Source organism: Hemiscyllium ocellatum, chromosome 8 (assembly GCF_020745735.1).
Source record: "Hemiscyllium ocellatum isolate sHemOce1 chromosome 8, sHemOce1.pat.X.cur, whole genome shotgun sequence".
Taxonomy (NCBI): domain Eukaryota; kingdom Metazoa; phylum Chordata; class Chondrichthyes; order Orectolobiformes; family Hemiscylliidae; genus Hemiscyllium; species Hemiscyllium ocellatum.
The window spans coordinates 87,232,719-87,246,200 of record NC_083408.1 but is presented as its reverse complement, the minus strand read 5'-3'; the positions used below and the strand labels follow the sequence as shown (position 1 = coordinate 87,246,200).

General features: G+C 41.3%; 1 protein-coding gene across 1 annotated transcript; it reads left to right on the top strand.

Moving 5' to 3' along the window:
• Nucleotides 1-10,126: 10,126 nt before the first annotated feature.
• LOC132817964 (homeobox protein six1) lies at nucleotides 10,127-13,057 on the top strand. Its single transcript, XM_060828525.1, has 2 exons — nucleotides 10,127-10,917; nucleotides 12,177-13,057. The coding sequence occupies exons 1-2, from the start codon at nucleotides 10,358-10,360 to the stop codon at nucleotides 12,478-12,480; spliced, it is 864 nt and encodes a 287-aa protein (XP_060684508.1). The 5' UTR covers nucleotides 10,127-10,357; the 3' UTR covers nucleotides 12,481-13,057.
• The last annotated feature ends 425 nt before the right edge of the window (nucleotides 13,058-13,482 follow it).

The following is a 13,482-nucleotide window of genomic DNA, read 5'->3' as shown; positions in this document are numbered from 1 at the left end:
GAAGTCCAGACCAAGTAAGGAAGGCATTTCCTTCCCTCAAGGACATTAGTGAACAAGATTTTTTTTTCTCTGACAATCGACAATAATCTTGGTCATCATTAGACTCTTAATTCCAGATTTTATTGAACTCAAATTCCACCATCTTCCATGGTGGGATTGCTAACCCAGCTGTCAGAACATTACCTTGTACTCTGGATTAGCAGTCCAGCAATAATACCACTAGCTCATCACCTCTCCTAAAATCACAAGATTTATGCGAGTATGTAAGTTTATTAGATATTTCTGCCAAACTTCTACAAAGTAACTAACTATGACAGAATGTTTTGCAAAACAAAGATGGTATGGTCAGCAAAGTGTCAAGCAGCCTTTGAGAAACTAAAGGCCACCTCAATAAATGAATTAATCAGTGTTGGCCACCCCTGCCTTTGCAAAACATTTTAAAGTGGCAATCAATACGAGTGCTCTGGAGATAGGAGTAGACTTATTGCAAAGTAATGAACTGGGAACAGAGAAGCCAGTGTAGCGCATTCAAAGGGATTAAACATATATCAGAACATGTGGAAAACAGACTTGAGGATTATTATTGGCTTTTCAAAATGTTAAAGTCTGTGTCCATCATGGCACACTCTTCCCAATTAAGTTGTGGCACATGGAAGTAATTGTGTTGACACCTAATTTTTAGGTATATCTGATGATGCTTTTTGGCATGCCTTGCTACATTCTTCACTGAATCTGGGTTGATCCTCTGTCATGCTGATACATGTAAAGTGGAAGAAACACCAGGCCATGAGGTTACAGGTTGTGGTTGAATACAATTTCATTGTTGTTGTTGGCCCACAGTGCCTCTTGGATTTCTAGTCTTTGATTACTAGATTTGTTGAAATCAATTCCACACAGCACAGTGATGGCCAGACAATGTGGTCCTCAAATGAAGACAGGACTTCATTTTCACAAGGGGGTCCTGGGGAGTGTTACTGCACAAATAGAACTTGGAGTGCAGGTTCATAATCCCTTGAAAGTGGAGTCGCAGGTAGATAGGATAGTGAAGAAGGCATTTGGTATGCTTGCCTTTATTGAGTACTGGATTTGAGAAGTCATGTTGCAGCTGTAGGGGGCATTGGTTAGGCCATTATTGGAATATTGTGTGCAATTCTGGTCCCCCTGCTATAGGAAGAATGCTGTGAAACTTGAAAGGGTTCAGAAAAGATATACAAATATTGGCCAGGATTGGTGGGTTTGAGCTGTATGGAGAGGCTGAATAGACTGGGGCTATTTTCTCTGGAGCATCAAATGCTGAATGGTGACCTTATATAGGTTTATAAAATTATAGAGTCATAGAGACACAGAGATGTACAGCATGGAAGCAGACCCTTCGGTCAAACCCTTCCATACCGACCAGATATCCCAACCCAATCTAGTCCCACATGCCAGCATCCGGCCCATATTCCTCCAAACCCTTCCTATTCACATACCCATCCAAATGCCTCTTAAATGTTGCAATTGTACAAGCCTCCACCACATCCTCTGGCAGCTCATTCCATACACGTATCACCCTCTGTGTGAAAAAATTGCCCCTTAGGTCTCTTTTATATCTTTCCCCTCTCACCCTAAACCTATGCCCTCTAGTTCTGGACTCCCCGACCCCAGGAAAAAGACTTTGTCTATTTAGCCTATCTATGCCCCTCATAATTTTGTAAACCTCTATAAGGTCACCCATCAGCCTCCGACGCTCCAGGGAAAACAGCCCCAGCTTGTTCAGCCTCTCCCTATAGCTCAGATCCTCCAACCCTGGCAACATCCTTGTAAATCTTTTCTGAACCCTTTCAAGTTTCACAACATCTTTCCGATAGGAAGGAGACCAGAATTGCACGCAATATTCCAACAGTGGCCTAACCAATGTCCTGTACAGCCACAACATGACCTCCCAACTCCTGCACTCAATACACTGACCAATAAAGGAAAGCATACCGAACACCTTCTTCACTATCCTGTCTCCCTGCGACTCCACTTTCACGGAGCTTTGAACCTGCACTCCAACGTCTCTTTGTTCAGCAACACTCCCTAGGATCTTACCATTAAGTGTATAAGTCCTGCTAAGATTTGCTTTCCCAGAATGCAGCATTATCTGAATTAAACTCCATCTGCCACTTCTCAGCCCATTGGCCCATCTGGTCCAGATCCTGTTGTAATCTGAGGTAACCCTCTTCGTTGTCCATGAGGGACATGGATACGGTAAATAGACAAGGTCTTTTCCCCGGGATGAGGAAGTCAAAACTAGAGGGCATAGGTTTAATGACAGAGGGTAAGATTTAAAAGGGACCTAAGGAGCAATTTGCTCATGCAGAGGGTGATGTATGTATGAAATGAGCTGCCAGAGGAAGTGATGGAGGCTGGTACAATTACAATACTTAAAAGACATTTGGATGGTTATATGAATTGGAAGGGTTTGGAGTGATATGGGCCAAATGCTGGCAAATGGGATTAAATTTATTGAGGATATTTGGTCTGCATGGACAAGTTGGACTGAAGTGTTTGTTTCTATGCTGTATATCCCTCTGACTCTTAGACTCTCTGATTGTTCAATCCTATCAATACAATTATGACCAGATTCATCTCTGACAGGTAGATTTATGAGGAAAAAGTCAAGTAGATTTTTCCTTCTTATTGGTTCCCTCACCACCTGCTACAGATCTAGTCAAGCAGTTATGCCCTTTAAGACTCGGCCTGCATAATCAATGGTAATGCTAATGAGCCATTCTTGGTTACGTAGAATAATGTCCCCCATAACTGGTACTTTCTATACCACTCTCACTGCTTCTTAGAAGTGATATTGAATATGAAGGAGAACTGATTAATCAGCTAAGAGGCAGGTGATAGGGGTAAAGAAATTTCCTTGCCCATATTTGACCAGCGATTTCATGCAATGAATTGTCATAGTTATATTTCCATGTTATCTGTGAACTTGCAGATCAAATCTCCAATATTCATGTCTAGACCATTGAAGTACCATAGTTCCAGAGGACAACAGGGCTGCTGTCATATTAGAGAGAGAATATTTTGGACACCCAGGCCCACTTCCCTCCCACCTGCATTTTGCTATGTCACCACCTCCAGTGGATCTATTCCATAAGTGGGACAGGGCATATGCAGGGATGGTGATGTAATGATGTGAATTACTGCCGTCCCATGTGGTATAGGTATCTAAATGCTGTTAAGAAAGTTGTATATTCAATTTCCACTCCACATCTTAAACCAAAAGCAAGGTTTACATAACAGAGGAGATGCTGTCTTCTAAATTAAAGATTAAGCCACCCTCCCTCTCAGGTAGACATAAAATTACCTCTAGTTTTATTTTGAAGAGTTTTGAGTTATGCACAGTGCCCTTGCTAATTCTCAATCAACATAACAAAACCAGCTTATCTAGTCACTATCATCTTGCTGTTGTAGAAGCTTGCTGTATGCAAATATGCCATATTTTCCATATTACAACACTTGCTTGGACATGTAAAACATTATACATTTCTAAAAGTACTTTATTTGTTGTAAAAGAAGATGTGGTGATTATGAAAAGTGTAAATCAAAGTCTTATGTTGTTAAATTAACTCCAAACTTTTTTTCAAATGTTCTAATACAGCAGTAATTGTTGCAGTGTTTCATGAATTGTCACAGTTTCATGTCATGTGTGAACTTACTTATCAAATCTCCTACATTCATGTCTAGACCAGTAAAGTAGCCAAAGTCCCAGAGGACCATAGGGCTACTCTCACATTACACAGAGAGACACGCAATTGGTGATGGGTTTACGCTAAGAGTCAGCACACCTCAGGTAAAGGGGCAAGGTTGAGAAGGCAGCTTCATGATAACCTCAGCCAGTGTGGTAACTGAAACTGTGCTGCTGGCATCAACTCTATACCACACGCCAGCCACACCACCAAAAAACAAGGGACCCAAGCACTGAATCCTGCAGAATACCATTGGACACAGGTTTTCAGTCATGAATACAACTTATGATTATCAGCCTCTGCCTCTTGACACTCAGCCAATTTTGGATTCAATTTGCCAAACTGCCTGGAGCCGACAATCTCTTACCATCTTGACCAATTTCCACTGTGACACTGTCAGAAGCCCTACTGAAGTCTATTGTATTTAAAATTTAAATCTAAGTTCATGCTTTTTTGAATGATTTATTGTCACTTGCATTTTACAGTAAAATACTTGCAGATATTTAATGTTCCTTATGTAGTACAATCATGAACGCATGCATAAAAACACAAAAAATATTCCTATATCCCTTGTAATTCTTTTTACTATAGTAAAGTTAATATAAAGAATAAAACGTCTGGTTTCTAAACTATAAGGCATAACATTACCCTGAGATGTATTGTATTAGCAAAGAAAGGTATCAATCGCATTAAAAAATTATGGTGACTTAGGAGGAAGAAGTTGATTTACAGCTTCTCAAATTGCACACTAACTTCCTGATGATAGGCTGTTCTCCCAGACGAATGAAGAAATAGCGTTTAGGTAAATGTTTCAGTGAAAAGGAAAGCTGTGTCCAGCGATTCCATTTAATAGAGAAAATTGATGCCAGCGAGAGATATGTGAGTTGCTGATGGAATGTTTTACTGCTTTTTGCCAGCTGATCATTCCATTTAGCAGCGGTAGCAAATGCAAAGCAATATTAGCCCACAGGCTTTCCCAACATCTTGAAACAAGCAGCAGCTTTAAATGAGGTCGTCCCTCCAGCTTCTCGGGTTAAAAGAGGCGGGCCTGTAAAATGTGGTAGAGCCATTACAAGAAACCTGAGATCCATTCATCATGCACTCAAATCGCCCCATTGCATTTGGATTGATTAGAGACAAACGATACCGTACAGTCCAGAGCACAGGAGCCGCGCCTACCGACTCCAAAACCTTTATCTCGCTTCTACATTTATGACTGAAACTAATGACTAAAAACGTATTCATTTCTGTCGCAACTATTTTCTTTTGGCAGTTAGGAACTTGAATATATTTATTCCGAGAATGTTTGACAATTCTCCTGCGCCTTCGAACAGTTCACAGCCTTAAAAGGGTTTTTATTAACGAAGCTGGTGTTTCAGTGTGTCACAATTGAAATGTTATAACGATTACCTCCATTTCAGTGCCGAGAGATAATTTTAAGTGATTTCTCAAGAATCGTTCCAAAACCTTAAGTACTTAACAGGTTAGAAGACTTCGGTAACCTTCTTACAATTGATGTGCCGTACAGATTTCACTCTGAAATAAGAATGGTAAATGCTCATTGGTGAAGTTTACATCTCCTAAATCCATTAATTGATAAGCACACGCAATAATTGTAGGTCATTCGGTATTTTTTAGCCTTATCACATTTCCACAGAGGCAGAGTGAATCGAATCGTTGCTGCACGCGATTTTAATTGAGCTGTATGTTGTACAATAGTAACCAGTTCCTATTGTCCATCTAATATACTTCTCTTCAATTTCCAATCAGTTAGGGATGGAAAGGAATGTGCAATTTTGCGCGGAATCTCTCTGCTCACGTTTCTAAAAGGAAACCAATGGCGTGTGCTCGGTGAGACCTCCCTCTACTTCCCATTAAACTGCGCCACAACAAATCAACCTTCCTCAACCCTCATTTAAACGGAAAGCAGCAGCTAATTAACTCCATCTTTCCAGACAAGCCGCACTATTTATTTAATGTCACACAACATTAGTATCATTCACACTTTGATCTTACTGAGCAGAATTCTCTCGCCGTTACAAAGAATGTTTTATGAAACTCACCATCATAGTTGAGGCAGGGAACATGTGACCTTTTTTGTCGAAAGCTGCGAATACCTGAATTCTTTGTTTAATTGGGAAATAATTTTGATAAAAGAGAACTGCAACTGAAGTCATTGGACAATAGTTTATCATTTAACTGTTTCGCAATGTTCGTGGACTCACCCATTGCAAAACAGCCCGAAAGTTTATGTGAATTGTTTTTCCAGGTGGAAAGTTTGAATTAAACATGTATGTTTATTGATTGCAACAGATATAAGATAGCATCGCTAGAGTAGGTTGCTTTAAGGTCAAGGTGGTTTCACACTTAAATTTGATTTATCTTAACGCTGATAGGATTGCCCGTTCCAGATTGGCCGACGAGCATTCTCATTGTACTCGAGGTGTATAGACTCTCGAGGCTGGTATATCTGCATTTTTAAATATCTGGTTTATTCATGTTTCTGGGAAGATGTTTACCATTGTATGTGACCTTTGCTGAAAGAACCAATCCAAATAGATCATGTCCATTTCCCTGATGGAAATCTGCTTGTATTCCTTGAGCTGCAGTTTTTGGTTTCAATTCTAATATAAGCTGAGACTATTAAACGGTCATTGCAGACAGTTTGTCCACTGTAACTAAATCGTGAGGCGCTACTAAGTAGTTTGCGCCCAGTAACTACCTGCAATTGTTTTCGTTGCTGATTGCACTATTAGTCGGAGACAAAAAAAAGTAGGTTATACTGTATTTTCCTTCAAGACAGACAAACTAGCACTGGCTTAGAAGGATGATCCCTGTCCCAGATCTCCCAGGGCGCTCACAAACATTGTTTTTACAGGTGTTCAGAGGAATCACTAAAAGTGATTAAAGGTTTATTCTATTCCATGCTAATGGATTTGGTGGGGATTTAGATAACTTCAACAAACGGAATGAACTGCGTTTGTTAAATGTTTAAACTCGGAGCTGTATTTTTAAAGAAATCGTTTTTGAAGAAAAAATAAATCTGGGGCTTCTGTAAGAAATCCGAGTCTTTTAAAGAGAGAGGTGGCATTAGACCTCACTGAAGTGAAGGAAACGTGACATGATTGTTCCAACTACAAAGGGACCAGAGCGTTTGAAAGGAGTTTCATCAACGAGTTTTAGAAATAAATCTACACAGGTGGGTTCCGCAAAACCAAACTCTGACGGAGTGGAATTAAGCACTGATCCTTTGCTCAAGGGGGTAAATGCCAAATATTTAAGTCATTCATTTCCTGTTGTGTTTTTATAGCACAACTGCCTTGTTTTGGGGAGTGCAAACTCTACTTGCTATTAACTTGACAGCTTGCTAACTTGAGAAACAAAAAAGCTTTTTTTAAAAAAACTCGGGTATTTCATTGGAACAAATGCCTGGAACTATCATTTGGAATTTGCATTTTGATTGTGGACATTGATTGCTGGTGGAGGACAAGCTGGAAGATAGACAATGACTTTACTAAATAACCACGCATGATTAAATGTGTCTGGAGGGCACCGGTTCGGGCGGGAGGAGGTGTGCGTTTTATTAAGTGTAACTTATGCGAGGCTTTAACATTTCGTTTGCTATTGACCAGATTATAGTGACTACTTAACACCGTGCTCTTTTTAAGAAATAAATTATTCGGCATTAACGAGTAAAGACGTGATGTTTATCTATTTAATTCTATATAAGAAATAATCGAACTCCTTTAAATATCTCTCAGATATTTTTCTACTGTTACCGAGCGTATGTAAAACAATGCACGAGGTTTCTCTTTTGACCCCGAAAAGACAATAAATAGATTACCCTGGTTGTTGTTTGCGGTATTATTTATTTATTAATAAAAACGTAAAGTGGACACCATGAACCCAGATCCATACTGGGACACTTGTCAATATTGAACAATCCAAACAAAATTTTGAGCAAATCCTCTGGATTTAGAAGCAGATAGAATAGACCAGTTTAACATAATCTTCCCCATCCGCCCCCAAAGCTAATGCCAATTATTTCAATGTAATTATGTTTGGTTTTGTTTTTAACTTCTAGAAGAATAATACATCTAAATCGTAATTGGAGTTTCCTCGTGCTGTTCTGAACTGGGACGCTAGTCCGCGGTTTAGAAATACAAAGAACTTGCATTGAGAGAGCGTCTTTCACGACCTCAAGTTGTTTCTTGGAACTTAATAGTTAATAGGATACCTTGGCGTGTAGGCACTTCTAGAGTTCAGGGAATGTAGGTAACGCACCTTAATCATATCACAACATCTCAGCCACTCATCCAAGTGAAGTGCATTTGGAAACTAACTGTACCGCAGTTTATAAGCGCGAGCGATTTCAGTGATTTACGGTAGATCCTGACTTGGAGAGAGGGTTAAGGATCGGTTCCGGTCCCCAAACAGCTGCCTTGTCAATAAGGATCTGCCACAAGTGGAGACATCCCTGCTGTCAGGAGCCAGCCCTGCTCCCTAACCCTATCTCGCACCTCCTAGGCTCTAAAATAAGGAAAGAAAAGCAGCCACTGAGCCACATAGCAGGGCAATGCCTTTTCCCTTCTAATTTTGTATCTGATGGAATCAACAATTCTAAATAAAGACACGTATCTGACAGATCACCGCTTAATCCCTTTATCAGTCAAGCTCTCCTCTCCCATTCGAAGCTCCCGAGCTGTCTTGATTATCATTGCAGATAAAGAAGTGTAACCGCTTCAGTGTTCTTCCAATTAATTGTTAAAGACTAGCGTTTAAAGATAGTTTTAGGTAATTAACGCCGACAACTATTTGCATTGTCATTTCATGAAAACTAACAGGTTAATCTGATAACAAATGTACAGTATCAATTGTGACTATGGTTTTCCCTCTGAGTTATAGGCACAATTTCCCCCCAGCCCTCTTTAAGTTAGGCCTGAAAGAAGTTTCTGCTATAATATTTTTGCTTGGGACATTTTTAATTCTGTAAATAATCAGCGTAAATTGAATGTCATAACACAATTCATAACACGAGAACAAATTTAATATGAAATCACATTTCTGAGAGAAAATAAAAGATTAAAAACCTTGTTTTTGTCTGATGCACATGTTCATGTTCACTACTATGGCAATGGTTAAACCAAGCGTTCATCACATCATGACTTTAACTGTAGCTAAGAATGAGATTGAAACATGGAAAATTACATCAAATCCTCCCAGTAACTGCGATGCTGCCCATTATAATTCCTCACTCTTCCAGTAAATGCCTACCTGAGGTCTGGGACAGGTTTACTCTGATTTCCTGGCCCGTGTCGAATCCATACTCAAACAGCGACGGCATCCACTCCACATCATGATGGGAGATGAAGAGTGTACAGAGCCATCAGAATTAGTCCATACATTAATGCATCCTTTGCCCTCTACATCAGACACAGGTTACAGGAGTTCTTAAGTATTTCTCTATCACATAATTTCATAATGTGATAAAAGGATCCGAATGACAAGATTAATTGGTTTGGGATGCTTTTGAGCAATGTAGAAACCAAAGCGCTGAGGGTGTAAACCTCTGCAGAAGGGACCCTCAGAGGAGTCATGTTTCCAAAAATGTCCTGTTCCTTCTCGTTGCCGAACGGCAAATCAGATTGCAAGGCGTCCCTTTTGAAGAATTCATCCGAGGTTTGAAATGAAAACGTTCGGTACTTAAAAAAGCGCACTTCCAACACTAAAAGGAGCATTTTAATTATGTTATGAAAAGCAATTTAAATTAGTATTTTTGTCCCTGTCCAGAAGAACTGTTAGGAATAGGCTACCATTTGTAAACCGAGGATACAAGGTTGTATAAATTAATTTCAGAGCTAGTATTCCCCGTGTTGTTGTATGTTAACGTTTCAGTCAAAGGTTGTGTTTATACACTTTTCAAGCTCAACTCACTGCTATTCACTACCTAAAGCAAAACACTCAAAAGAGAAAGCAGATGTGCTACCACAGATCAGCTGCCGTCTACCTTTGCACACGATTTTTCTAAAAAGAAATAATAGATATTTTGGAAAATAATACAAGTGGGAACGCTTCAGTCACCTCTCAGTGACAATAAGCTGCTGTAAAATAATGAGCTTTGTTTTAAGAAGGACGATCAATTAGAAATAATAATAAACTGTGGCCTAAGTTGGAGCGATAACATTTGCATATTAAGTGACCCCTCCAAAAAATGCAAGTAGGAAGTTGATTCCTGAGAGGAATACATTGAGCTCTTCAAACCGAGTCGAAAGGTAATTGATTTGTAATGTAAAGGCGACCAATCCCGCAGGTGACATTTGAGAAGCTCTCGGGTTTCAGACCTGACGTGTTTTCCAGAGTCCTTCATTTAGGAAGACTTTGCTCTTGTCTCTTGCAGTGGTAGGAGGGAAGTGCAGCCAATCAGCGGCCGGTCATCACTATTAATGCGCACTTACTAGGATGGGAACAGTATACTGCAGCCAGCCCCTAACAGGAGCGCTTTAGAGTATCAGCCGCTGGGTATCGGCGACTTCTGTCTGGATCTGTTAACCCTTCCTGGCCTCAGCGATCTTTGTTGTTTTCTTTGTTTTTGGCGATCAGATCGTGGATACTACACCCTGACTCGCGAGTGAGCCATGTCAGTGCTGCCTTCTTTCGGTTTTACACAAGAACAAGTAGCGTGTGTCTGCGAGGTACTCCAGCAAGGAGGCAACTTGGAGAGGCTGGGCAGGTTCCTCTGGTCTCTCCCAGCGTGCGACCACCTCCACAAGAACGAGAGCGTCCTCAAAGCCAAGGCGGTGGTGGCTTTCCACCGGGGCAACTTCCGTGAACTCTACAAGATCCTCGAGAGCCATCAGTTCTCCCCTCACAACCACTCCAAACTGCAGCAGCTCTGGTTAAAGGCCCACTACATCGAAGCCGAGAAACTGCGCGGGAGGCCCCTCGGCGCTGTGGGCAAGTACAGGGTCCGGAGGAAATTCCCGCTGCCCCGCACGATTTGGGACGGGGAAGAGACCAGTTACTGCTTTAAGGAGAAGTCGCGGGGTGTCCTGAGGGAGTGGTACGCTCACAACCCTTACCCGTCTCCGAGGGAAAAGCGGGAGCTGGCTGAGGCGACTGGACTCACTACCACTCAGGTCAGCAACTGGTTCAAAAACAGGAGGCAGAGAGACCGAGCGGCCGAGGCCAAAGAGAGGTAAGGATCGCTACCCCCCTTTCAACTGCGTGGGGCGGGTGTGGGGAGGAGAGGGAGAGAGAAAAAACTGGGGCTGAGAGGGTGGGGAAGCCGGGGGTAATTGCGTCGAAACGCGGATTGACTCGCGGGAGGCTTCCTCTCGGTGCAACCAGGAATAAAAGCAACTCCCTATCCGGGCCGGGAATTGTTCATTCACTCTGTCTCTCAGGGTGCCGCTCAGGGGCGCCCCTTGCCTGTGTGTTAACTGTGGCCACTGAGCACCAACATATATTTTACAACGTTGCACTATATTTCGTTTCTGTAATAAAGCGATAACCTTTAAGTTTAAAGAGTATTGATATGATATTTAAACGATAAACGTGTATCCCCGATTTTTAAAAAATATATTGGGGATTCTGTATTTAATCTGTGGCAATGCAAGCTTTTCTTTTTTAAAAAAAGTAGCCTGACACGTATGGTTGTTTTAATTTATAAACAGTCCCGGACAGAAAATATCAGACTGGAAATTAAAATATCGAAATCAATCGGAGAATTTTAATTCTTAATGTCAGAAAGATTATGTTCAATAAACATAGCAAAACAGCGGCCTGCACACCATTTTGTCCTTGTCATAGCCTTACCTGAAGATGTGATCAATTATTGGATACAGAGCAGATAATATTCATCTCCTGAACGTTCTATTCATTTTTACTACCAGCTAATGCCAAGTGAAGTTGAACCATTATTATATTGTGGTTGAGAACAAAAAAATGCGTTTTATTCCCGTCATTCCTTTATCACGGGATTTTCATCAATTTCAGTCCATATTGATTTTTTAAAAATTACTGACATTGATATTAATAATCATTATTTCTCCCATTACTGTTTTTCGAGCAATTCCTCCAATAATGAAGGGACAGAACCCACCCTTACAAATACAAAGCAAATATATCCCTGACTGCACAGGTAATCTCGCTTGTGTCTACCACAGATTCTCGTTCACGCCAACCTGTGAAATAGACTGGCCGTTCATTTCGAGAGTATAGTCTCAGCCAAGTTCTACGTTATAAATGCTTAAATCGGAGTTAATGAAATGTTTGCTTGGAGTAAGCTAACGCTCGCTATAAGCATTCATTTCACATTATCACGGCGCGGGGAACCACTTCACGATGAGTAGGGGGACACTTATTAAGTATTGAGAATAGGTGAGGTTTCTCGCTTAGATATATTTACAGCCGTCATTTCTTTTTGAGTTCTTACTATGTTTGATGTTCCAATAGGGAAAACACTGAAAACACAAACACTTCTGGCAATAAACAAAACCAGTTGTCCCCTATCAACCGCAGTAAAAACCTGATGTCGAGTTCCGACGAGGAATTATCACCGCCCCAGAGCCCAGATCACTGCTCCGCGAGTCCTGTCTTACTGCTGCCAGGGAGCGTGAATCAATCCGTGGATTCCACCTTCTCTCTTCACGGCCTGAGCTCGTCGCCAGGCGGCCACGCTGGCCCGGTCCATCCGCATGGACTCCAAGACTCACTGCTCGGCACTCTCACATCCAGCCTGGTCGACCTGGGATCGTAAAAGAACAAATCCTCAGTGGACAGCCGAAGGGTGAACTGGTCAGCTACCCCGGTACTGTGCTGTGTAAATAATTGAACAGTCCTGTCCATGTTATGGAATTTCAACTGATGGTACTTAATCTGTGAAAAAAAATAAGCGAGACCGCTGTCGTTCATTAGAGGAAAACAAACCGCCTTCATGAACTGCTGAGAGGCTTCATTTCTCACTTAATGCTCTTCAAATCTTGTTGCTCTCCCCACTGCACAAAAAGCGTTGCAAATGCAGCATTTGGCGGGCTGATCCTGTTTCTGCCAGGCTCATGCATCTGTCAGAATCAACCTGGATTTATCTCTCGTTTTCCATCTGTTTGCGTTCCTTGCAATTAACTGATTGCGAATCTGAAGTGAGGCATCGAGTAGGACGAACGGGCTATAACTGAGGTAACAGCAGAGAGAGAGACAGAGAGAAAGAACAACTCCACTGAATACCAGGCAGAGTTCAGGCACAGAAACGACTCGAAGTTTACAGTACATTGTCACCAGTGGTGTATGGAGAGTAACATGGAAGTAGTTTATAATAAAATCCAAACATGTGAAAAGCACGTGCTTATGTTGTCTCCTTTTCAGATTTTGAAAAAAAAATATTTAGAAGTTGGTTTTTTTAAGAAAATGGTGTTGGAAATTGTTATTGGATGAGGCTCTCCGAATCTCGCAGTTCAGGCGAAACTCGGCAATATTAATGTGCTGTTATATTGTCAATATCTAGCACCAGGACAACAAAGCAACGCCCAGATGTTGATTCCCTATTATCTCACCTGACATCTACAAATTCCCCTCTGCTATATCCCGGTGAGTAACCGTTACCTTATGGGAGCAAAGTAATGATATGATGCTGAATTTCCCTCTTCAATTCCAGATAGCAAGTGTTGAGTTTGCATCCAATCGGGAATCCATTTCGATGGGGCATAAGGAACAATAATTCGGTATTTTCCGAGTGCGCTTTCTGAGAGAGAAAAACAATTGT